The sequence below is a fragment of the Mastacembelus armatus genome, chromosome 7 (assembly GCF_900324485.2).
Source record: "Mastacembelus armatus chromosome 7, fMasArm1.2, whole genome shotgun sequence".
Lineage (NCBI taxonomy): Eukaryota > Metazoa > Chordata > Actinopteri > Synbranchiformes > Mastacembelidae > Mastacembelus > Mastacembelus armatus.
Window position 1 is genome coordinate 7,635,872 of NC_046639.1, and position 26,294 is coordinate 7,662,165.

Sequence of the window (26,294 nt, forward strand, 5' to 3'; positions counted from 1 at the left end):
AACAAACTTAAAATAACCTCAAATAATCAATACTGTCAGAAAAGGAGGCGGATCCAGTTTCAGCTGTGATGTAAGGTGACCCTCACTGTTAGAGAAAACAGGTATCAGATAATTCCCAGAAACCTCCTCTCACATAGTTTTATTCAACACAACCTAAACTCTCTCATTTTTCAGTCCATGAAAAACATTGGACGGCACAAACACTCAGTCTAGCACTTTGTTAGTTGATAACGTATACAGACGGTGTCAGAGTATAACAAACAATGTGATCCAAAAATAAATAAATAAATAAATGAGCATTACCACTGGATGCAATATGCAGCCAGTAAGCAGTGGACCAAAAGAGGCAATGATGTGCAAAAACATGCAGCCTATCACTCACTAGAGGGTGAAACAACAGAGTCAGGGCTGCTAAAAGCAAACAGGAAACCTGAAGGAAGAACACTGACTACAAATGGATAGACAGTAGTTGACCGAAGGAAAAAACACGCCAGTAAACCTTACTGAGGTGCAGGTTATCACTGAATGCCATATGCTGTCATAAGGTGGTTAAAAAAACAAAAGCAATTGTTCCTCAATGAAGGCCCCAGGGGCTGTCACTGGGGAGAAACCACTTAAAAAACAAAATTATGACTTTTGAAGTTTAAAAAAAAAAAAAATCGATATTTATAAAAGAGTTGAGGTTGTTTTTTTTTTTTTGTTTTTTTTAACTACAAGAACAACAACAAAATAATTTCCAGTTCCAGTTAGTTCTGACCCAGCCTCACACTGAGGGGACCCTAAGGTGCAGCACAACACTGTTTCGTTTTTTTTTTTGACAAAGTGGGGCGAAAAGGACCACACGTGACACGTGGGGCTAACTATCCAATAAGAAACAAAAAAAGAAGCACATACGGAAAGCTCAACAACAACTGATGAAGCAATTAAAGCCTGTTTTAGTCAACACAAACGCCCTTACAGCAGCAGCGGCCGTACAGCAATGGAAGTAGCAGCTACACAACTGATCCCTCCACGGGGCAGAACGGTAAAACTTCACTAGGACTCCAATACCCGACAGGCCAGCGATTTGGATTTATCGATACTTGTAACTGTTGCAGGCATTTACTACATAATAGCAGCCATCCGTCGTGAACATTGTGCTGGCCAGTCCCTGAGTTACAGCATGCACAATGAACGGTACCTTAAGCCGGTGTCTTCTGGCAGGCGGCTGCAGTGAATGAGTGTGATGGTGTGGGTACAACGCTGAATGGACGCTGCACTGCCTGGCAACCAAACGACCAATGAAATAAATGGGACAGCAGAGACACATCCTGCATATGCACAGTTCACTAGATGTATCTTATGGATAAGGTTACTTTCAGTGCCAGGCTGTGTTAATCCTGCTCTGTTACTGCAGGAACATATACTTATACATGCACTGTATAAGAAAGTTAGTAAGAGATCCAACACTCATGTTTTAAGACTTTATTTCTTTATTCATTATAATTGTGCGACGGTAGCTTAATACTGCTTTGCATTTCAAGATCGCTTTGATATGGACAGAAACCAGTGTGTGTCCCAGTCTTGTACCACAGCATGTTTAATTGAAGGACATGCACTCCAGACAGCAGCTAAATCTACAGCACCCTCTAGTGAGTTGACTGAGTAAGTGGGTCACCATGTGGAACAGGGCTGCTTTGCCCAGTGGAGGGAGTTGCGCTGCACCTTGGCTAAAAAGAAACCCTGCCATATGACAGAATACCCAGTTTATATCAAGTGTTTACCATGCCTAAAATATGAAATCCTATCAGTCTGAGGGAGAGCACAACTCTCATCGTATTTGAGACATCTCCTCCAGGAAAGGTGTCTTCCTGCAGCCTGTGCAAAGCTGATCCATCCACAGAGGAGCCTCGTGCTGCAGAGGGGTGCGGCGAGGATAGAAAGTGTAGGTGAGGTCATAATTCAAGAGACAGCTTAGGGAGGCCATGTAGATGTCTGAGAAACGGCACAGACGCCTGGAGAAGTAGGTGGGGTTGTGACATGTTCTGAAGATGCTGCCAAAATGAGGGTTGAACATGTTCTTTGTCATCACCCTAGGACAGAAAATGTTAAGTAAAAGTTACTATGATTGTAGGTACATATGCATTCAGACATTTATTATTGGAACTCATATTTTTTAGCTAAGCAAGAGTAACACTACCACAGAGTAAGAATAACACAAGTAAGTATCTGTTGCCCTTCTTTAGGTTTGTTCCATTTTTGTTCCTGTTAAAGATTTTTTGGGAGGGAGTTTTTCATTATTCAGTTCAAGGGTCGAAGAACACTGGGTGGTGTGTGCTATGCCGATTGCAAACGCCCTTGAGGCAAATTTGTGATTTGTGATACTGGGTTGTGTGAATAAAATGTGGTTTCTCTTGAATGTCTTTTATGTTAAAGCAAATGTACCAGGCAAGATGGCTTGTCTGCATTATATATATTAAATTCCTGGTACCAATGCATTAACAATTAAACAGTATTTTACCCCTAAATAAATAATTACATTACCTTTCTACATACAAGTTAATTACTTTATTAATTTATATAATTTAAATAATATTAAATTTAATAACTTTAAATTAGAATAGCTGTAACAATTGACTTTCCCCTTGGGGATTAATAAAGTACTTCTTCTTCTTACTTAAATATTGCAACTGGTCGAGGTGGAGTTCATTCCAACATGAACACATCTAATAACATCCTCTTTTATACACAAATGGGAAGTTTTCATTTGATTTAGTCAATGCTTAGGCTTTTAACAAGTAGGAGTAGAAAAGTACCAAATACTAGTCAAGTAAATGTACATAACCCCAGTGTTTCATTAAATACACACAGGATATACACATGATGAAAGCAGGGCCACTGTGTTCACTGATTCATGTGCTGAACTTACCTGAGTTCTTCTCTTTCCTTCTGCCATTCCTGAAGAATCTGTACAGACTCTGGGTCCCGATGTACCTATGATAAGGACAAAAACAACATTACGCACAAATCACCTACTACACTAGTATATAATATTTACCCGGACATAAGAAAACAATAGTCTTATCAGCAGTTCATAGATGAGAACACGCAGTTTGTAGTGAAAATTTTTATTTTTTTTGTCTATTGGTGACTGGATTGACACATTCTTGTTATTTTGGCGAGTGTCCATTAGATGAGTGAAAATGGAGCAAAAGCTCTGAACAAAATCTAACCTGGAGGCGCTCCATCAGGCCGGTCAGAGCCTGTAGCCAGGTCAGGTTCAGCGCATACCGGCTTGTGCTCACTACTCGTGTTTCCTGCTCCAACTCAGGTACTATGGCTCCGGTACGCCAGCCATGTCGCAACATCAGGTCCTGCAGCAAAATGAAATAGCTTTGTCAAGCTTTAGCCTGTAGAGTCAGTGTGCTTACACGTACTTAAGAACCCTAAACAATCAAAAACAAATATGCTTTTTTCATCTGCTTGAAGACTATAAAACATGTGATGTGATTGTATACCTTCTAGATAGTAATCCATGTCTTTTAATCTACATTTCCAGACCAATATCATGCAGATAGTACTGCCATCTGGTATTTGAAATTTTCACAGTGCAGCCCCACCTAAATAGCAAACTGAAAAATATCTATTGTGCAATAGATGGAGATAGCATCTAGCAGTGCATGCATCTGACTGTGTTGTCCGACAGGGTCTGGACTGTAAATAATGCATAATGGTAAATTACAAATTTTAGTTACTGCTTCCATATTAGAAAAATTACATTTCTTGTATGATTCCCCACTGAGGATGAAATGCTGAAGACACTAGAAAAGGAAGGTGCACTGTAAATCACAGCTCTTGATTCATTACTGATGACATCAACAAACTCCATGACACTTACAGCCAAGTCACTATATAGATGGTCTCCAAAGTAAAGAACCTTAGATCCTCGCCAGCCTGTCAATCTGAGGAAGTCAAACAGGTTTCCCTGCAAGACAAGAAGAAACCACAAACCACAGGCTGTTCTTTTTAGCTCATTAAGGCAAATAGAGTAAATGTAAAAAGATGTACAACATGTAAAAGCACAGCTATAAAACACAGTGAAAGAGAAAAGTGGTGTGAACATAAGGCAATATTTAGTTTTCAAAGTAATAATACTGACCTGTTTGTAGATCTGCCCTTTGTCTAAACTATTTATCTTTTCCCATCGAAGGTCTCCGTTACCATCCAACCGCCTGAAAGGCCTGGAAGAGTAAAGGTAAAGAACATTGTGCTGTAAGAGTACCAGTTTTGAAGGATGTTGCTGACATCACTCTCCAAACCAAGTAACCAATGTCATTCTGTGCTGAAATGTACTATTTCTGCAATAGTCACTCACTTAATGCAATCAGTGAAGAAGTGAGGTTTGTCCGCCTGTACAATGACAACATCAAAGAAGTCTCTCCAGTTTTTCCCCACCATATGTGTCATTCCTTTATCCCTGAGGGCAGAAAAAACATTATTGTGCCAGACTGTAAAAGAACTGTTTGCATTCATAATAAGTCAGGATACAACTTACACAAAGCTGAAGGGACTGTTGGTAATGAGGAAAAGTTTCTTCCCATGACTGACCAATCGATGCAAAACAGCATCTGTCTCTTCTCCCCTCAGAATGAACTTATCTGTGAAGAGAAGGAAGGAAAACTTTGAAGCACATAGTCTGACTCTAATGTCATTTGCTGCAAAGCAATGTCACGAGTCAGCACAATAACAAGAAACTGACTTCTTACCCAGATCTTGCATGATCCATTTGTACATGTAGCCTTTGAGGTGAACCATGCCAATTGCTTCCTGGGGGATTAAATAAGTGTTACAATAAATTAACAGACTTGAACAGCAGATCTGTACTGTTTGAATGTCAAGGTCCTTTTTTTGTATCTAGTATCTAGCAGGTATTTTCTGCTGAGTGGTATCTCCAAACTACAGTCACTCAAAGAACTGATCCATGATGTGAAAATGCTTGCATGTTTGTTTTCTTTTTTTTTTTTTTAATCAAAGGAGATATCATGAATGCGTACACTGCACTGCCCTTTAGCTGGAATGCACCAAGCGGAAAAGCAGTGGTGGTTGTGAGTTTTGCCCATGACAATCCACGGCAACCTTTTAACTGAGCTCAGCAGATTCCTGAGCCTCCTGCTGAAGACTTGCTAGATGTGAAAACAGTCAAATCTGTGTGATTCTCAGTATGAGCTAAAGGGCAAGGCCAGAACTTAAAACTCAGCGTGTAATGTTTAACACTGCAACAGTCGGGGGGCATGCTAACCGAAACATCCTTGAAGAGGTGAAGTGGATCATATTCAATGTCGTTGGTGATGAAAAAATCATTTGCCACAGCCATGAGAGTCATCTCAGGAATGGAGAAGATGTCCATGAACTGCTTCACCTTCGGTCCCTATGAGAGGAAATAAATGTTAATGTTTGAATATTACTTCTACTTGACTATCGGCAATGCAGGAAATGTTTGGAAAGCGTCAGCAGCACTGATATTTTTAATTACTTCCCAATCACATCTGGAACTGTTGAAGACTTACTTTTAAGATTTCTACTGCTTTTAGTTTTGTAAATTTGTCACTAGGAGCTCAATGGTGGACAACTCTTTTGTACTGTTACCTATTGTCTAACCTTTTCATTTACATCTTGACGCCTCTATGTCTCAGGCCCAGAGACACAGAGCTGACGATCTGAAGTACCACAGAGAAATCCTTTCTATCATGTGTGGACATGCCCTGACAGAAACAGCACTGTTTGGACCAACTTCAAAATAAAGTTTTCTTTTAATTTCCCCACTACCACCACTACCAACTAAGAAACCACCCTGAAAACATAGCCAAGTCCCTGAATGAGATTAGAGCCAGACCAAAACTTTTTTTGGATAATATTGTTTTGAGAAGGATTACAAGATAGAGAGGCAAACTTCCTGCTGCAGGAAAGCACTTAAAGAGACCCGATGGACTGAAAACTATTTGAAGCTGATTCAAAACATCAGAGGCCAAACTGCTCCTGATTAACAAACAAGTCAGATTAATCTTTGTGACTGCCAGATCCAATACAAATTTCAACTTTTAATGAAATACTGAGTGCAGCTTGTAAAAAACAAATTAATTTGACACAGCTCTTGTGGTACGCTTTTTAGGGACTGGAACACTGCCTTCCAGTTGATCCATGACGACAATGGAACAAATGAGATTACAAAATTTGCCATCAGGACTTATGCAATAGTAAAATCTCTTGAAATCTCAGTGAAAAGTGACAGATTAAATCCTGAACTACATTCTAGTTACAGATAGGATGAGATGAGATTAACAGATGTGTTGGATCCTTCTCATCTGTGCCACATTTCACAGGAACAACACAGAAAAGACAACAGAGTGCAGTAACTGTAACAAATGCCAGCCAGTTCTCACGACACAGCTCTGGTTTCAAGTTATTTTAAACATTCAAAAACACCAAACTAATTATCCTTATAAAGATTATCCAGTTGCATTCATGTTAATATTATATTCCACTATTATATTCCCTTTAAAAAAAAAAAAAAACAATATGCCTTACCTTTCCATAGAAGCCACTGTCCTGCTGCAGAGGGACATGGTAAGTCCCTCCATAGAGCTGAAGGACCTCCTCATCTGGCACCGGGCTCAGGCCCCTGAGAACATCAAACACGAATGAATGCAGTAGTCCTTAAAAACATATTACATTATCAAACAATGCAAACAGTGACTTTGCATTTAGTAGCAGGAATGGAGATAAAGAAGCTGGATAAAATGAATGTGGCATACATGGATAAAAACAGACAAATCAAAGTTGATGGTTCATAATTACTACATTGCATTTCAATATAGCCATCTAATTTGTTGCAATCTAGACACAGAAAGCATCAACATCTTACCGATACACTGTTCCTGGCTGAATGTAATGGAACGCATCTATCTTCATCAGAAGACCCTATGCCAGGTTAAAAAAAAACAAGTCTCAGTTGTAAATATCTATTCATAAAAATTGAAACATTTTTCTTTGTCATTCTAAAGAATTTACCTTTTGGATGTCATAGTGAAGACCCCGAACAGCAAAGTTGGGAATGTAATCATATTTACGGATGGCCTCGGGGTACTGTCAAATGGGAGGACAAAATGGATGAATTCATCTGAATCTAATAGCAACTGTCACGCCAATATATCTGATCGAAGCAAAAGCTAAACACACCTTAAAGTGTTCAATGAGGAAGGTTCTTGCTGTATTGTAGATGAGTGGATTGAGTGCATTTGAGTACAGAGCCAGCGTGTAGTCATAGTCAAAGCCGTAAATGTCCACTTCGTCCAGGTTGACCTCATTGTTAGCGTAGACAGTGGAGGAGTTGAGTAGGTGACACGCACCTGGTGGGATCAGCACTGATCCAGGGAGAGCAGATGGGAAACACGCATTCAAATTAAACAAGCAAAATAATAATCAACATCAAACAGACATCAATGACTAAGCAAGATAAAGGAGAAAAAAAACACAAGTCACCATAGGATGAGGCTTTTCTAAAAGTCAGACTCATGCTGTAATGTTTCTACTATGAAACCTGCTGATTAAGCACTTCTGTGGTGAGGAAACAAGGAATTCTACTGCTGTTTTCAATCTAGTCAAGTTGTCATGTTCGCCAGAGGTTGCGTAATGCGTGCTCCCAAGTTGTCAACTGACACTTCACTGAAATAAGTCAATCCAAATAGAACATTTTGTACAAATCACATAAAACTAAGGGAATCTAATGTATGAATGGGAACTTTTATTACTGCATGTAATTGAGATTCTTTGCAATGTCTATTGAATTTGTTTTGCAATATTTTGACTAGTGCAGCAGGCACGCAGCAAACGCATGCACACAGATTAAACAAACACTTGCTAGCCTGCCCGGGGTTTTCTCTTAATACCCCGGCTGGAACATGAGCACAGGGCTCCCTGTCCATAGGAGAAAGCAGGTCATGGCCTTATGGACACTTCAAACAGGACTGCAGCTGGGCAGGAGACATGCATGTGCCAACCCTGAGGCTAGTTCCCCTGCAGCAACCCTACTGCTAGGCCGCCTATTTTCTCCCATGCTGAGTCACATTTCAAAAGATTAGATCTGTGGAATTTAAGTGAGAATGCATGACCAGCTTTGAGTAAAACCGTGAGACAAGAAGTCACACTTTGCACTAAGTCAATGAGCAAATGGTCTATATGAATGAACCATTGATAACATATGAGAAACTTAATATGCAAATTAACAAGTAGTAAAACAAAACTAAGCACCATTTGAGTATTTCAATTTTATGCTATTAGATATTTCAACTCCGACACACTTCAGAATAAAACATTGGGCTTTGAACTCTAAAAAACACACCCTTCAGATTTTACATAAACATAAACATTATCAAGACATATTACACAATCACAAATTATGATGATTAAAGTTAATGTAAAAATTCAACAGGTTATAAAGTAGCACGTCAGACAGCTTTAAATGTTTGTACGTGAATGCATTAGTACTAAAAATAAAAAATAATAATAATAATAATAGCACTGAGGCGAACCACTTTCTTCAAATTAAGTATATTTTGCGTGCGCATTTTTACGGAGCATTTTCTCAGCTGATTTTCCAGTTGTTACTTGTGTTGTTAGTCGTTTCTAATAAGAAGAAGCTGAATATTTCTTTCCACTCCTGTACGAACACGCTCAGAGTTGGGCCGGGTCATGTGGACAGAGTAATATTAACTCTGACTGGTAAATGCTTTGGATCAACATCTGTTACATAAACAGGACTGACAACATTTAACTTCACTGTGTTAAAAAGGTCACTGCATGTTTCAAATTAAATCCCCCTGTGTTTTCATGTTTTATTTTGCTGGAAAAGACCAGCTTTAATAACTTTGGCTAAATGGAAAGTCACACCAATGTTAGCTGTTATGTCCTAGCTAAGCCCTGAACTCTCCGTCTAATAACGTGGACGACTTTAAGTTCAGAGACATTACACTAACATTTGTAGTTTGTCCCGAATAAGACTTTGTCATGGTTAACTAAAACTGTACTCTAACTAACTGTACGTTAGTCACATCCTCTAACACGGAGCTACCGCTGGTGTCTTGGTTAACGTTAGCGGGAAGAGTTAGCTAACGGTTTGATCTGTTGTTCAGATCAAACCGCGGGATAAGAAACCTCCACCTGGTGTTTACTAACTTATCACTTCATTTAAAACAGCTCGCAGGAGAACCGTGTAGCTGCTGTGACATTTGGCGGACTTGGAAAGACAATGGACACAGTGTCTTCGCTACCATTTAACAGCTAGAGGGTAACCACCGCCGCCGTTGGGAACAGGGAGTCCTCCACTGCTAAAGCGGACGGACGTGGGTGAAAGGGGGACCCTGTTCTTACCGTGCACCAGCCGTTTCGTGTCATTGTAACGAGCCCACAGCTGGGACTTCGTGTCCATGGGAGCGGCGGTGGAAGTGTATGACCGTCTTCTTACACCAGTTACACCGGCAGCACCCACGGGCTCCTTCGATCGCTTGTCATTTCCAGTCGTACATCTGTGAGGCAGCTCGCTGGATGTTGGCACGTCGCCATTCTGCCTGGCCCCGTCCGAGCTCCAACTTTGTTCTTTTGTTTTTCCGCGGCCCTGCTGCGTAGCTCCAGACTCACTGCAAGTGCTACGAAGTCTGTTCACTTGAGGCGACCTTGCAGCAGGGGGACTCTTGTTTCCCGTAGCCCACAGGGTACGGGTTAAAACTGTTCCAACTGTTTTAAGAGACATCTTTACTGTAAATACACTGCAAGACTCCTACTCCTACAGGTCGCACTCTTGCAAACAAATAAACATACCCTCGCCTCCAACACAGCGCCCTGCCTGGCCACGCCCAAGGGGCAGTCCGTGGCTGCGGCAGCCAATCACAACCGTGTATCCATGCTGACATCTGACACCCTTGGCAAAACAACATTTTCTCCTATTATATTATATTATAAATTATACTACTTTTCTGAAAGATTTCAAGACATTGATTTTGTTTACATTAGTTTATTTGACATTGTATATGAGATGCAGTGGTAAAAGGAGAATTCAGGTCTTTTCTTTGTAAATGAATTATCATACTAAAACAAATTGCAAGTAAAAGTCATGCATTAGTAATGTTAGTAAAAGTACACAATTTTACCTTTAACTGCAAAATGCAGTTTTTGGTTTAATGTGTGAGTAGTTTGTAGTTGCATAATGGCGCTACTTCTTTGCTGCACGTCAAATTGCAGAGTGAAAAAGAACATTTTGTTCTGAGCCGCAGTGCATAAGTGTCCCGTTAGTTTGAGGAGGATGTTTATGTGTGTTTCGGTTCTAGTTGACTGCTATGAATATATGCAGGACTGCTGCCAACAGTGTGGAAGAGTGACACACTGCTTTATACAAATACGCACCAGACAAACTGCAGGTTCCCATAAATGCTCAGGGACTGGAGTGAGGGGAGGTGCAGGTGGTTAAATACAGGTTTCTCCAGCCGATGAGACCGGCTAAACAATAGCTCACTAACACATGCACACATGCATACCTCCAGGGCTCTGAGACCAGCACAAAAACATGGCCGACCCCTCCCTAACTGAACATAAATATTGTGAAACACTGCCTGCGGCCAAAGGCTGGGTCCATCTGCAGTTTTTCCTTTTCTTTTCTTTTTTTGTTTTTGTTTTTTGTGGATGTAGAATCACATTTTAACCATTGCCTAAGCAATGAGCATACTATTCTTTGTTATGCCTGCTGACATCGATCACATGTTGTAAACCCCACTGCTGATAATCAGCTTTTATCTGAGGAGTGTTTCCCATGTCCTTTCCGTCCTGATTCCATCAGCCCCTTGTCATCCGTTTCCCAGATCGATCACCGGTATTTGAACACTGTCCGATCACTAACTTGTGAAACTGCTTAGTTGCTTATCAGCTACTTCCTATTGCTGTAAGCACTAAAACGTTTAAATGCAAATTAATCAAAGTATTGCTAAATAGCCCAAGTCAATAACAATTAAATATCACAGTTTTAAAATGTCTCTCATTAGGGAATCTGAGTGGGAACTGACAAAATTTACAACCGATGATGAGCTTCAGGTAGCCTATAAATATTAATACTTAATACTAATTAGGCTAATAATACTTAATTACTTACGAATTAATCATATCTAATACTTGATTTTGTAGACATTAATATCATCTATATCCATGTATAAACCGAAGATGTCTAGCCCATTTGTGTATCTCTGTATACAGAACTGTACTCGTGATTAAAATGTGGTCTCTGGTTTCTGTAAAGTTCTTTAATAGACTTTCACATGCAGGTCCGACAGGCCATAATGCCTGCTGGAAGATAAAAGTCCATTTGAAACAGATTATGAAGCTTTATAGTCTGATCCTCTGATGAAATATGTTTTCAGAGAATTCAGAACTCATTTAGGGCTTTAATCTTTGTTGTAAATATTTCAGATTAGGGGTCATGTTTATTAATATATTTCTTTTTTAATACACCCAGTTCTTTGCTTGTTTTACTGGAATTTATGTCAAATTATTTATTTTTTTATTTGTAAAATGTAAATTGTCATGCACAAGAGGTCTTCTGTTCTTACACATTGCAGCTTTTATCATCTTGTGCTGTGTACCTCAGATAAGATTATCTGTACTAGTTTTTAAAAAAATGCTGAGGAACATTTGCAGAAGATTAACCCTTTTTCTGAAGCAGGCTGTTTATCACGTAGCTGTGACCCCAAATTGGAAAGTCTGTTATTAGTTAAACTGTTCAGCTGAGTCACCTTTCTGTGACGCAGCAGAACAGCTGCCTAAGCACTTCAACTACTGGTTTGTCTACACTCTCCCACTTTATTAACTTCTATTTGGAAAAACACAAAGCTGACACAAAGCTCAGTGATCCCATAAAATGAGCTAAAGCATCTCAAGTCTCCTCTAACACACCTTAACGCATCATTGTACAGTGTGGGTTTGTTTTTATTGTTCATGACAAAAGTGGTTCACAGGTTAATGAAAAGTCAAGTTGCATACACATAAAAAGTTGACGACCGTCATATGTTACACAGGTGCAGATGTGTGCGTGTGATGTAGAGCAATTTACACAGAACGCAAACCACATAAATACAGTTAAAATATTATACAACAATGGTAATTAAATTATACACAAATCTGCACAGAACAACTTAAATAGATTAAGAAATCTATTTACATCCTTCAAAGTAATGCAACATCAAGTTAAAACATTTTCACTTTTTAGCAGTACAGCAGTGCAAAAAACTGGGATTGTGATTTTATATTGTTTGAAACATTCTGTTTCTCATTTTCTCCATTCTCAATCTCCATACAGCAGTTTTTCTCATAGTAACAGTTCTCTAAAATAAATATAGCTGCTGATCATTAATTTCAGGTGAAGCTAATGTCAAATCATTCATTAGTTAATACTGATGAGGTCATACAAGGTATGCTAGCTAAAAAGTGAAAATATTCTCCCAAAATGAAATTTTGTTCAGTGCTAACATTGCTCAATGGGTTTCCTCAAAAGCAGATAAAACATAGCTTCAAAAAAGTCACAACTACAGTGTTCAATAACCTCTATCTAGAACAAATGAAGTCTAAAAAAAAAAAACCAAACAAACAAACAAAAAAACAAAAAACAAAACCAAGGCACCAAAAATAACAACAAAAACAATCAGTAGGATGTGTCTTCTCCTATTCAACCAAATGAATTCAGAAAAATGTTAACTTTAATTTTCTTTTTTTTTTTTTTACATAAAGTTCCCATTTTTCATCTATTCTCACATTTGGTCACGTGACGTGAGGTCAGTTCAATCTGAATTTATATATGACATAGTGTCCTTAAATCAATGCCCTGGTCTTACTCCCATGTTCTGGCCATCTATGGGAAATTCATTTCTTAAATAATTTATCCTTTGTTTCAAATTGTAGCAGGCTGCTCAATGTAAAATTCTCTGCAATGCTTTAACAATTATAGTACATTATTGTTTACAGTTACCTGGACAGCAGCTTGCTAGCATTCCTAACTAAAACATAGATGCTTTAGCCACAGGAGAAGAAATGAGCTTGCAGAGGGCCACACTAGTTAATTACAACATGCTTAACTTTGGTAGCACACAAAAGCATGACAACATCAAATGATGAAATTCAAAACATGAACATTGTTGCTGATCAAAAGAGGGAGAAAAAGCAGAAGCTGAATGGAAGCGGTTATTATGACTATGTAATCAAGAGAAATGAACATGAGCATGTTAGTATTAACCTTAGGGACACCAAGCCACTGGAATTCTTGAATGATATTAAGAGTGTGTCTTTTTAAACTCCTAGCTCAAACATAGGAGTGCATTATCAGCCAATAGGATGACTGAAACTGAACCACTTAGCACCCCCAGATGACTTCTGAAAACTGGCCATTGTCAGGAAGGCTAAATGGCTATAGCAAAATAGCGGCAGCGAGCCACTCTAATGACACAGCAGGAAGTAGCCCGTCAGGCACTGTCCCGACTTAGTCTGCATAGTTTGCAAAAGTAAGATGCACATTAAAGATCTGCCACACCATGTTTGACCTGAGGTGGTGAACTTCTGGCGTATTTACTTCCATCAATGAAATAGGAGGTTTACTAACATTTTGTTAAAGGGTGTGACGTCAAAAGCCAAGGAGCCGAACACATCACTGGATTTTAAAAAGGCATGTAACAGTACCACCAGTAAAAGGGAGGAACTTCAAGACAATAGCAAGCTCTCTGCTTTTAGGATAGTAATTCTGTTAGTAAGGCTGCACTGTTCTAGAAAAACAAATACCTGGTAGAGCTACCATAGATGAGCTAATGGCATACATACACTAAGCACAGTAAAAGCCAAACAGGCCTAACCAGGATGCCAGACTAAAGGCAAGAGTGCAGGCATATACAGTCTTAAAACAGATCATAGCCTTAAATCAAAGTCTGAGGACATGTGATAATGTACATGAAGAGTCTGTGATTCTGGAATAAATACTGTCAATGCTTCACCACAACACACCGCCTAGAACAAAACCAGATGCAGAACAACTGGAAACAAGTCACAGTCATTGACTTCACAGAGGAATGAGCAGCACAACTGTCTCTTCATCCTTCTCCAGGCTGCATGCAGGTTTCTCCACTCCAAGCAGAGAAGACCAAGAAGGTGGGATGAGAGATTTTTTTTTTCCTTTTCTTTTTTAAAATCTGGTTCTGGTGGGTAGAGTGGGGAATGTAGGCATCATATCTGGGATGGACAGGATGTCTTGAGTCAGGAAAGGAGGAGGGAGCCGGGGAGTCAACATGGAGACAGGTCCTTATGAAGAAGAGGGGGTTTGGAGTAATGGAAAGAGTGTTTCAGCGCTACAGAGACAGGGTGAGACAGAGACAAAAGAAAACATTTAGTTCAACTTAAACTTAAAAGAAAGCGAGGGTAATTTGAAAGGATAAACAGATCCATACAACATAAAATGGATCAGCAAATTAGGAATGATCTGTTAAAGAAATGTATAAATAAAAAAAATGTTTAATCCTAATAAGCATTACTTTGTGCAAAAACATGCAACTGTACCAATTATTTATGGTAGCTTGATATTTTATAGTGAAGTATGATTATTATACTTACTGTACACAGTTTAGAGTATTTAGTACAGAACATGAATCTCTAACTACTTCATCTCATCGTCTGCGAGAGGATTTAGAATGTGAGCTCTGGGCTCTGGCAGATGTGGCTCGAGCTTGAATATCAGAGCTCTTACTAATATTAGTGTGTGATTCCTCAGTGGTTCTACTTGTGGAGGTGGATGATCTACGCCTGGACTCTCTACAGACCCCAGCCATCCTGGTCTTACCAGGTGGCTTGTGAACAGAGAGAGATGTGGTTGTCAGGAGCCCCGGAGATTTAGAGTTGAACTGAGAAGAGACCGGGTCAGACTGAACTGTATTACGGCCTGTGGCTGCTGCTCTGACAGAATTAGACCTATAAGCCAATGGCTGTTTTTTCCGCACAGCAGTATCTACATTTGGTTTTAGACCAGGTTTTTGTTTACTCTCACCACATGCTTCAGATATGTTAGCGTACACACTCAAAGCATCAGTAGATGTTAGATTATCTGTGGATGAAGAAAACAAAGACGACTTTAGCCCAGTGGAGGTGGCAGGTACAAAGCGAGTTGTGATGAAGGTATCCTGACGTGCAGGAACTGAAGCTCTGCGGCCTGTTGCACCCTTTCTTGAATTGCTGGCATGTGTTCTGACCATTACTTCACTGCTCGCAGAGCTAGTGGAGTCTTTACGTGTCTGAGGATAGCCAGGACTCCTCTCTGCATTAAAAACATCACTGACACTATGACTTCTAATGAAAGTGGCATCTCGTGCCAGACCTTTGCCTCTGCGAGAGCGGCTGCTTGCATGGATGGGTTTGTCAGAACAAAGAGAGAGTGGGGTTCTTACGGGGCTTGTGTGGAGGCTTCGGGTTAGAGCTCGCAGGTGATGTGTGGCCGTTGCAGGAACACTGCTGCCAAAAACTGGGCTGGCCCTTGGACTGCTCCTAAGTGAAGGGCGCGCAGGACTGCTTCGGGGGCTTCGAGGGGCCCGTCCTGACTTGGTAGCCAGTTCTTTGGCTCGGGACCGGCGAGGGCTGCTGTTTAAGCTGTGGGGAGACGCGGGGGCCTCCAGGTCTTCCAGGCGCTGAGTAAGAGCCAGTTTCTGCTGGATGGCCATACGTAGCAGAGAATTCAGTGTCTTCTTCTCATCCTCGGCTGCAGCCAGCTGCCTCTGCATCTCATCCAGCTGCGTGACATACTGGTCACACCTGATGCACACACAGTGAAAATATGCAACATGCAGAAGCAGGCAAGGACAAATTAAAGCAAAGCAAAAGACACACGACACACTGGAAACGTTATTCAATTTTAAACTCCAGCTGTGACCAAACAAGAGGACAGCACCTATAGATTATTATTTATATTGATTAATCTGATTATTTAATTGATTAAATATTCCTAAATGAGTACCATGATAATAATCACAAAATTGCTGGACTTAAATGAATAAGAAACAGAAAATCCACCTATGCTCAGTGTTTGAGAAGCTGCTGCCAATAAATAACATCGATGTTTGAGCAATTAATTAAGTTGATCTTGACAAACCACTTAAAATAATTTCAAAAGCAAGAACAGAGGGATGCATGTGAAAATGACAATAAGAGTGAATTGTGGTTGATAAGAGTTTACTCTTATCACATACAAATGCAGTCACTCTAGGAGTCCACATGATGGCACCACAAAACTTAATAACTAGCAAGGCGATTTTTTTAAGCAGTATTCCTTGGCCTGTTGCAACAGACAGTAGTCCTTATCCACTGTCTGTTCTCCAGTCCTTCTTAAGGATAATCATTATCAAGTGCCAGCTCGTAACTGTCTGGAGAAGGCTAGGCAGTCTAAGATTCTCATGTCTACTGTCCATTACAAACAGACAGTTTACTCACTCCACCCAATACAAAAAAAATCCTCCAAACAATTATTCATGCCTGTTGCTCTGAAGTTAGTGGTTAGTGAGTGAAAACTTGTGGTCTGTAAGTTCAACCCTAAAGAACATCTTCCCACTCATCTCCCGCCAAACGCTCGGCTTCTCCTTCACTAAGGTGACCTGGCTTGATGGGCTAAATCTGTCCTTGCCTCCTCCCCCATGGGCACAGGGCAGAACATGTGGTTTGTAATCTTCACTTGAACTAGTGGATTGTTCACAGGCAGAATCAGTGTGACAAGCTTAGTACAAGAATGGCAGCAGACACTGTACCACAAAATGAGCACCAGTACTAACTACGAAGAACACTAGCACAGAATTATTATTATTTTTGCCTCAAGTATAAAAAAAGGAAATCTTACCGACTGGCAAACATGACTCGGAGTGAAGAGAAGGTGGCAGCATCCTCCTTTAGTGCTTTGAGTTCGTTCCTCAGTTTCATCATGGTCTCAGACACCATGCTCTTCTCTGTCTCATACTTGGCTTTCAAATTGGACAGGGCCAACTCTGCTGTCTGCAATTACAAAAAAAAAAAAACACAAATGCACAATACTGATAGCACTATCATACCCTGAGACCCCTGCTACGGCACTTAAACAACTTTTGTAGACTTTAATAAACCAAATGCAATATTACTCAACAAGCTTTAATTGTCATCACTACTGCTACTTAATTCCTCTTCAATGTAACTACTGTGTCAAAGAGCCATCTGTATCAGCGATTGGAAGGGCAATAAAACAATCATTGCTTTGATAATGATAACAGTATGAGAACAGTACTGTGAGTTTTTCTCCTAAAGGACATTCAGTCAAAATCCCATTTTGTCCCTGTAACTTGAACACATCCATCAGTGCAGAATTCTCAGATGCAGATACCATGATTTTACTTGAGGTACAAACGGGGGGCAACACAGCTCTAGAGCAGGTTAACTTGAGACAGTTAAGCACTGTCTGTGAGCATGGCCCTGCCAAGCAGATTACCAGGCGTGTTTGTGTGTATGAAAAAGGAAGGGCGGCAGCTCAGGGAAAGACAGAAGCAGGCTATGTAGTGCTTAAGACACAGGAAAGACGAGGAGGAAGAGAGATCAATCTATGAGGAGTGCAGCATCACACTGCCCTGAAGGTGCAGAACCAGGTGAACCAAAATGTCTGTCTGGACAAGACACTGACAATACAATATAATCATGTTGCTCTCTCTCTTTATTAGGACAACCACCTTAATTAAAATCAAATATATTGACAGCAGAAGGAAGACTAAATGCAAACCAGACAACCACTATGTAGCAAGGCATCTGTTTTCTGTTCGGTACATACAAAGAAACTGATGAGACCAGCATAAAACAAAACCAAAATCTCTAAAAGCCTTTTTTAAGTGGAAACCTATAAAACGCACTGCATGCTGAGCTTGGAGATGAGATGACTGCATTCATAAAACATCTAGCAGGTCTGGTTGACAATGTCCTAAAATGCAAAAAGTATGCTGTTACCAGACTGCAGCTGTTTTAAAACAGTGCAAAGAGATCAAATGGGAACGCTGTATTTTAGCCAGTGCTTGCTGTGACCTACCTGTTTATTAGCCTTGAGGACAGTCCTGAGAGTAGCGATCTGTTCTCGCTTGGTGCTAAGAAGGGACTTGAGTTTTAGTACTTCCTCCAGGAGACTCTCAGCATCCCGCTCTGACTCTCCGCTGCTGCTGAACCCTGAGTAAGGCATCGCACCTCTCTGACGACAGAGGTCCACTGCCACCTGAAGGAATATAAATATAAGCTCAATAATTTATTTATATAGAAATGTAAGCAAAAATAGATAGTTAAAATTGTTATTTTTTTTAATTTAAAAGTTTAGTTTTTTTCACTGGCAAGAAAAAATGGTGTCCTTTCAGTTTGGGAAAATTCTTTGCTTTTTTTTTTTTTAATACCCACAGACAGCAATAACCACAGAGAAAATAATCATATAAAAGTCTGACATATGTGATATGCTGTGTTATCTTACCCTGAGATGTTTGATCTGACAACGGATGACTGCTACCAAGTTGCGAACATTGGAAGGGTCCCTGAAATCCAGGGTGGGGGATCCAGGGCAATTAGGAGAGTCTCCGCTGGCTCCTGAGCTGTCCACCTCTCCCATTAACTGCAGTGCTGCAGCTTTAGAGATGAACATGTCATTGGCTCGCGGCTTCTTCTGGGGGTTGTGCTGGGAGTAAATGTGTGTTTTTCTTGCACTCCCTCCACCACTAGCTCTGGCACCATCGCGGTAATAGTCCAGGGTGACCCGTTTGGGTGTCAGATTGTTGCACACGCAGATGTGGTGATAGAGGTTGGACAGCTCCTCAGAGAAGGCCAGCAGCTCTTCCTGGGCAACACTCAAGTGCCCCTCAGAATCAATTGCCACTTTCCGTGTGGCTCCTATCTCCTTCTCCAGCTCACTGATGCGCTCCTGGTCCTGTTTGCTAGACTTGATGCACTGACGGATCTTGTCAGCCAGCTCCTGGGCCTCTGCCCTCCAGCGATCCTTCTCTTGCTTGTATCGCTGCTCCAGGGTGTTGTAACGAGCTCCTGCCTGAGACAGTTCATCTCGTAGCTTCAGGAGCTCTTCGCTGGCTGAACGCATGTGGGCCTCTAAATCCTCCTTGCTCCTGGCGTCTACCTCGTAGTCCAAGACACCACTGCCATCATCTTCATTCCCTGTCTCATCATCTCCCCTGTCCTCTGCCTCATGGTTGTGCTGTTGGCTGCTCTGCACGGCCTCCAGTTGTTGGGTGAGAGACCCGACCTTATCTTCTTGCTGACTAAGTGCCTGTTTAGACATTACCAACTGCATCTGAAGTTCCTCCACTTTGCTAGCCAGACTGGACTTCTCTCGTTCTGCCTGGGAACGCACAAACACACACACACAAAAGATAAAAATCTTATGAGCATACATGTCTTAAACTTGCTGAGATTATTTAGAGCTATTAGTTACCTAATTACCTATATCAAGCCAAGGTAATAGGCCAATGCTATATGTTGATTATTTTCTCTAAAGCACAAACTTCTCCCACTTTCATCTTTACAACTAATGCATTTTTTATGTAAAACAGTGGCTGACCCCTTTCCACTCCACACTCCCAACATCTGCTGGCCAGGGTTTCCCAACCCCCAACTTAAGGACATCATGAATAATAGATTTCCTTCAGACACAGGGGGATGACAGTTCAACCCTTTGCTTTCTTAAGTGCTCTATATTTGTGAAGCATAACTTTCATTATTCAGAAGGGAGTTGACTAAATTGTTTAGTAGAACAGTTGACAGTATGGGGTGCCAGGTGGCTTCATTAATGCAGACAGACTCCTTCACCGGCTAACAGCGGATGTGGTCTACAGAAGGAAGTAGCAGACATCCCTGTCAGCAGCTCTGCCACATATCTTTGACAACCTCAGTGCTCCGAACAAAATGTGGCAGTGTTTAAAGCCAACCTGGTCACAACAGATACAGCTCTGTGAATCACAGATATTTCTATTTACACTGTGTCTCTGGTCGACTGGTAGTTCTGACACACTACTACATACAGTACATTACTCTGTACTTTAGACATTTCACATTGATTCATTACTGCTTAAGGCTCTCAGTGATTTTAACAATTAAGCCCAATTATTTTGGAGAACCTGCCAATATAATCACTGGAATGAGAAGAAGGCCATATCAATCCCCTAATCACTGCAACACTACAGTTTACATTTAACCATAAAGCAGCTACTTTGCAAAACCATAAGAGAGTAATATTAAAACTAACATTCATGTCTACAGGATGATCAACCTTGTAGTGGACTAATGATGACATGATGATTAGTACTGAAACTGGTAGGAACAACATAGGAACATCATACTGTTGCCTACCTGTAAGAGTTGTTGTTTTAGTTTCTGACTGTCTGAAAAGTGCAGCTCACTCAGCAGGTCTGACACCAGCCCAGAGGCCGGAGCACGCAGGAATACATCACTGTTGCGTGGAGTAGAGTAGCGATGGATGAGGCCATTACTTTTGGAGCTGCCCAAGTGAGGAGGGTGAGCAGAACTGGGACCAGAACCAGGAGCATTATTATAGCCACTGTCCTGGTCCTCTCCCTCACCTAATCCCTCTCCCCCCTGGCCCTCCTCCTGGCTGTCATCCAGCTGCTCCAAGTGGAGCTCCAGGTTCCCCACAGAATCAAAGGGGTTAAGGGTCAGGGCAGAGAGCTCTCGCCGCAGACTGTTCTTCTGCTCCCTCTCCTCCTTCAGGGCTTCAAGGGCCTCATCCAGCTGCCTCTCTGCTATCTCCCTCAGTCTTGCTGCCTCTTCCAGTTGAGCTCTCAGCTCCTCCTGCTCCTCATTCTTCTGGGTCAGCTCCAGCTTTATTGATTCAAACTCAATCTGAAAAGTCAGAATAAACACAACCACATGACTCTTTATAGTGAAATGTTTCTCTGTACTTTAGTTAACCAACATGAATGAAAATTTCCACCTCAACTTACAAATACACCAATGCATTCAGCAATTTAGTATTATAGACACATACCTGGTGTAGATGGCTTGGGTACACAAATGGAAATCCAGTGGTTATGATTTCATGATCATCAACAATATTACTTTCCCTTGGTAATTATATATACATAGTAATAATATTGTCTGGGCCACTGTATTTTAAAACTGTACAAAGTGCTTTCACTACATTATATTTTCAATATTTTTAAGAAGCCCTCGCCTGACCAACATGACACGCCCTCTGTGTCTCTCTTTACATGTTTCCTAAAGTTATTAATATCAAATATTCAACACAACAAAGTAGAAATGCGGAATGATATTCAACAGCTTGTTTAACTGCCTTAGTACTTATATATATAGCTTACATAAATAACAATAAATGTTAAGACAATAAGATCATCTTCTTACAATACAACTTAATGCAAGACTGATAGTACTTTAGATATTTTGAGCATTTTATACAAAACAACAACAATTTGTTTATGACACCAGGGACTGCTGATGCAAGACAGATTTTATCTAAAATCAAAAGGTCATGCACAAACTAACAAGCCTCAGTTATGTTTAGAACAAGACAAGGACAGCTTGTCCTGGACAAACTGGAGTGTACACAGAGGACCTATATGGATTCAAAAGTACTTCTCTGACACCTTCAAAAATTCAAACAATACCAGTTCCTCATAACTACTTCATATAACTCACATAACTACTGACCATCTGTTATCATGTAGGGCACAACATTTTTGCTGAGTGTTTTGTGCACATTTAGAAAAAGATTTCAGTTGACTACTGGAATGAGACAAAATCATAAATTTTATGTCAGGATGACCCATACAAATTTGACCAGTCTCTTTAACCCCATCCCCCCACGTGAGTGATAACTGACCTGGTTTTCCTTGAGCACAGACACCTGTTTTTGCAGAGATATGTTCTCTTCTTCAAGCTCTCCAGTATCCTGTAACTGGCGCAGCTCACGTACTTTATATTCCTTCATCTCGTCCCTCAGATGGCCTTTCTCTGCCTCGAGACATTCACACTCCTGTGTAACACAACCCAGAGAACAAACATTTAGCTGCACATTTACCAAATTGAGTTGATTTTATTTCAGGGATGATGTACACAGTCAATATAGCTTCCAATTATTTAGGGTTTCATCAAATGTATGATTAGGACAAGACTAAGACCTGGAACTTGGTCTACTGGCATACTCAAGCACACCATACCTTCTTTAGTTGACCAGAGAGAACCCCCAGTCTATCAATCTCTGCATGGGCATTGCTCAGAGCAAGGCGTGCTTGCTTGAGTTCTGCCTGGACCTCCTCTATGCGGGTTGCCATGGCAGCCTCCTTGGTGAGAGTCTCCTGCAGGAGGCTCTCCTCCCGGCACTCTCCATCAGCAGCTGCACGCTTCTGGCTGCTTACGGAATCAGCAAATGCCTTTATATAAACAAACAGGAATGAGAAAGGGGGAAACCTTTTAGCACCATTGGAACAACATTTGCAGTGCTGAAAGACACGTGCATTCATGCTGCGTTACTTATATCAAGCCCAGAAAAGTAGACATGTTAAACAAAGGAAAGGAAGCAGGACTTCCCTAGCGGCCATTACTTGAAACCTGATCACAGTGGTGGAATAGTTGTTATGGTTACAAGACACATTAGACCTTAACAGAAATTTCCACATCATTTCACAGTGTATTTTTAAACAAGTCCAACACGTTATGCCTAACACTGTAATAACATGCTTTGTTCACAGCCATAATCAGGAGCCTTAGCTGCTGAAGAACTATCAAATTGAGCTTAAATGAAATGAACATGCTACTTAACACATTCCACTGAAAATCATGGTCTGGTTATGTAATGATAAAAACAACTTGAGTCCATTCTGCTTTGTTAAAATCCTGCCAAATTCTAAGTAGGTAAAGAGCTAAGACATTGGGTTTATACAGATTATTAAAAAAATGCTGGAATTCTGTACAACTGCATTCAGACATAAAGAGCTTTGCTTAATATGTGATTATAAAATAATGGGATGGACCAATTTTAGCATTACTCCCACACAAATGTATTGCTTAATGTCCAACTGCCTGTAAGACGGATTTAAACATGTTTCACTCTTAAATTAAACACATACATGGAACAATTACAAAATCAAAAAATCTTTCCACATGATGGGATTTAATATTATGGTCTTACCTTCTTACGTAAACCAGTTTTAAAAAGCTTATTCCAGCAATTCAAAACACTTTCAACACCCACCTGGTGCATTTGTGTTGAAGTTTACATTAGGAAACATTATTGACATTGCACACATCAGCTCTGATGTGTGATGGGTAAAGCATGAGCATAAGGTTTAATATACACATTTCCACAAACTGTATCTTTATAAGAAACTGTACTCTGCTGTAGTGGAGTGCACTGGTACAAAATATTCTACACCGATTGGGCGGTCGTCAGTTTTACTGAACACTGGTCAATTATTAAAAAGAGTAAGGCAATTATGGAAAAATTCAGAGAAGCACATAACTTGTGTAGAACATTAAGACAATTACAGCAATATGCCTATTCACAATAAAGTTTTGGTCTAATCCTAAAGTATTTGATATGATGTGGAGATTGTCTAATCTAAACTGAATCCATCAGCATCAAATGCCACATGAGAGCAAAACTGACTCAGCATGCGATCACAAGCATCTTCAATGAAATTTTAGTATGAGGTCACGGTTGTAACAGAGCTGTTTTTGTGGTAGTAAAAGACAGTTACCAAAGAAAGGCACAGAAAGGATGAGCAATCAATTTAGTGTCATAGTTGAGTGATACATATTGAACAAACAACAATGGCATCTTTATTAGACTGCTAGCTACATAACATCCAACTCCTGAACTGTGAAATTTAAAAGAGTGAATTGAGCAGAGGGAATGTATCTCCTTATAAAAATGTCTGCCACTAAAATGTTGACTACATTTTTATCTTGCCAACAGATAACAAAACCTGTTTTCTTTCAAAACATGGAAAAAACAGGACATCCAGAATCACGGTGTGAAAAACCACTGTCCGTTACCACAGCTGACAACATAAGAAATTTTATGGGAAAATCAGAAATTTCAACTAGGCATCATCATGAACTGTTGCAAATGCAAACATAATGTTATCTCAGCACACCAAGCTTTATTTAAAAACACAATAGGATATTTATAAATGCAAAAAAATGTTTTAATACTATCCAAGAGAAATCTGTAGAAAAGTGGACAAAAGTGTAGTGTATTATAGAAAAATAAGGAGACCTGGAGTGTCCCTACCTCTTTGAGCTGCTGTAGCTCCACTTTGAGGGCTTCGTGTTCTTCTTCTAGCTGCCCATGTTTCATTTTGAGAGCAGCACTTTCTTCCAGAACCACCAGGCCATAGCGGGCTGCCTGCTGCTTTTCCTCTGTGGCCTCCTGGAGCTCCAAAGTCAGTCGTAACACCTCAGCCTTCAAGTCCCTGCTCTCCATCTCTGCCTCTCCTTCTCCCTCAACTGCTGCACCGGACAGGTCTGCGTCCGCCTCCAGCATTCTTGCTTGGCCTCACAATTGCCAAAGTTCTTCTCGGACACCTGCCTTGTTCACTCCTCCACTCTCATTACACTACAGAGGTGAAATACAGAAATGATAGTTATGTAAACTACTCACAGCACTGGCTAAGATGGCAAAGAGGTTTTGGATAACTTACATTGTTGAGCAAACTAAAGGAAAAGATTAACTTTGAGTGGATAAACACTTCAAAATGGCAAATACACCAAACCAATCCATCTAATTAATACAGTTTGCAAATATTACTTGTGAATATCACCTAGCCATATCAATTCCGGTGTTATTTTACATTAACTACAGTACAGTAATTTAGTACAATTTTTAGATATTTTGTGTATTTCCTTTTTTGTGCTATTTTATAGCTCTATATTATAGAAGGAAATATTGAATTCTTTTGACTACTACATTTATTTTTATTACTGTTTAGTTGAAGATTTGGTAATAAATTACTTTGTGGATTCGGATTAAAAATCCAAAATATAAACAACAAATATATATAATATACATCATCATGTAACAGGATAAGTCTTCAGAAACTACCAAACAGTATATGAAATTGTTTTAGCCCTACCTTTGCCAGCTGCAACACTGAAGTGATGTGAATATTTATAGACCAGCACTTTTTCATCACTGGTTATAACAAACTATCTGGTCTTACACCTGCCATGTAGCTGCTATTGACCTTTCTACTTATAGCCGCACACTAAACAGGCTGTAACTAAGGAGGCGCAAGGTTGGTCTGATCGCTTCACTGAGCAAAGTTAGTGATATTCAACAAGGCTCGCTATTACACTAATACCAACGTGATATAATGGCACATTGCCTAGAGTCCTGGTCAAAATGCCGTGGAAACTGTACGGTAAGATCCACTGTGCCCGCCAGTATTAGCGCTAACGCGAACCAACCATACTGGGTGGGGCGATGTTCCCCAGTGTCCTTATCTCTGACCGAGGATGGTTCTCCAGAGCATCGGTTTCTCCTGGCCCACCAACCAGTTCTTCTAGCAGACTGAAGGAGGCTTTAGGCTGGTCCAGCCTTGCTCCAAAGCAAACTGAGACCTGACCAATGTTACGGGGGAGTAAACTAATCTGACACATCGGTACAAACACGACACCGAACTGGTAACAGGATGCGGTCGGACAACTAGCATGAGCTTCAGCTCACTAACGCAGCTAGAAACGTGGAGGCAAAACCATCACACAGCCTGTGAGATAGTTAAGACTGGTGAAATTGAAACAGCAGAAGGGACGACAACACGGGGTCGGACCCACTCAGCCCGGCTAACCAGCTAACACCACGCACCGTCAGCCCTCACAGCCAAACTAATACTCACCCCCGGGCTGTGTCTCAGAGATGACGCTCGTCGGCTGCGAGCAAACCTGTGCTGTACACCTCCCCGTGGGGCTGTCAGCGGCGGCTAATGGCGACAGCGTCCAGCGGTAACACGGCCACCGAAGCCCCACTTGTGTCGTCTCATCATAGCCAGGCCGAGACACGAAGCACGACCACTCCCTCTAGCTGGACAACGGAGAAATGCAATTACACCGCAAATCCTATTTGCTCTGTATTTAGCTGGATATATCCCGTGTTACCTAGCCCGAGATAGCAATTACATATTAACGCGACGAATGAAACAGTTTCATTTTATCAACAAACATGACACAGG

At 40.7% G+C, this 26,294-nt stretch overlaps 2 protein-coding genes across 4 annotated transcripts; both read right to left on the bottom strand.

The window, feature by feature from the left end:
- Positions 1–1,449: 1,449 nt before the first annotated feature.
- nt5dc2 (5'-nucleotidase domain containing 2) lies at positions 1,450–9,854 on the bottom strand. The gene is made up of 14 exons (XM_026333126.2): positions 9,406–9,854; positions 7,216–7,400; positions 7,048–7,122; positions 6,902–6,957; positions 6,565–6,658; positions 5,279–5,407; positions 4,746–4,806; positions 4,535–4,637; positions 4,355–4,456; positions 4,139–4,220; positions 3,878–3,964; positions 3,213–3,353; positions 2,909–2,973; positions 1,450–2,072 (listed from the first exon to the last, which is right to left on the bottom strand). Exons 1-14 carry the CDS (start codon positions 9,782–9,784, stop codon positions 1,811–1,813), a joined length of 1,821 nt encoding a protein of 606 aa, XP_026188911.1. The 5' UTR covers positions 9,785–9,854; the 3' UTR covers positions 1,450–1,810.
- A 2,131-nt stretch (positions 9,855–11,985) lies between these two features.
- Positions 11,986–26,286, bottom strand: LOC113145291 (protein bicaudal D homolog 2). Of its 3 annotated transcripts, none has more exons than XM_026331841.2 (10): positions 25,962–26,286; positions 24,359–24,682; positions 22,284–22,496; positions 21,947–22,099; positions 20,440–20,949; positions 18,557–19,432; positions 18,131–18,310; positions 16,928–17,079; positions 15,492–15,852; positions 11,986–14,402 (listed from the first exon to the last, which is right to left on the bottom strand). In XM_026331841.2, exons 2-10 carry the CDS (start codon positions 24,608–24,610, stop codon positions 14,397–14,399), a joined length of 2,703 nt encoding a protein of 900 aa, XP_026187626.1. In that variant the 5' UTR covers positions 24,611–24,682; positions 25,962–26,286; the 3' UTR covers positions 11,986–14,396. The 3 variants fall into 3 exon arrangements, with proteins under 3 accessions (XP_026187626.1, XP_026187627.1, XP_026187628.1); XM_026331842.2 differs by lacking the exon at positions 25,962–26,286 and adding an exon at positions 25,200–25,561; XM_026331843.2 differs by lacking the exons at positions 11,986–14,402; positions 15,492–15,852 and adding an exon at positions 17,958–18,025 and having other exon boundaries at positions 16,950–17,079.
- Positions 26,287–26,294: the final 8 nt, after the last annotated feature.

Coding starts and splice junctions, on each gene's coding strand:
- nt5dc2 (XM_026333126.2), bottom strand. CDS start 9,784: ATGTCTCTTAAAACAGTTGGAACAGTTTTAACCCGTACCCTGTGGGCT. Junction 7,401..9,405: donor CACGAAACGGCTGGTGCACG/GTAAGAACAGGG, acceptor TCCCTGGATCAG/TGCTGATCCCACCAGGTGCG. Junction 4,638..4,745: donor ATGGATCATGCAAGATCTGG/GTAAGAAGTCAG, acceptor TTCTCTTCACAG/ATAAGTTCATTCTGAGGGGA.
- LOC113145291 (XM_026331841.2), bottom strand. CDS start 24,610: ATGCTGGAGGCGGACGCAGACCTGTCCGGTGCAGCAGTTGAGGGAGAA. Junction 22,100..22,283: donor TCTCTGGTCAACTAAAGAAG/GTATGGTGTGCT, acceptor TGTGTTACACAG/GAGTGTGAATGTCTCGAGGC. Junction 20,950..21,946: donor CTGTGCTCAAGGAAAACCAG/GTCAGTTATCAC, acceptor CTGACTTTTCAG/ATTGAGTTTGAATCAATAAA.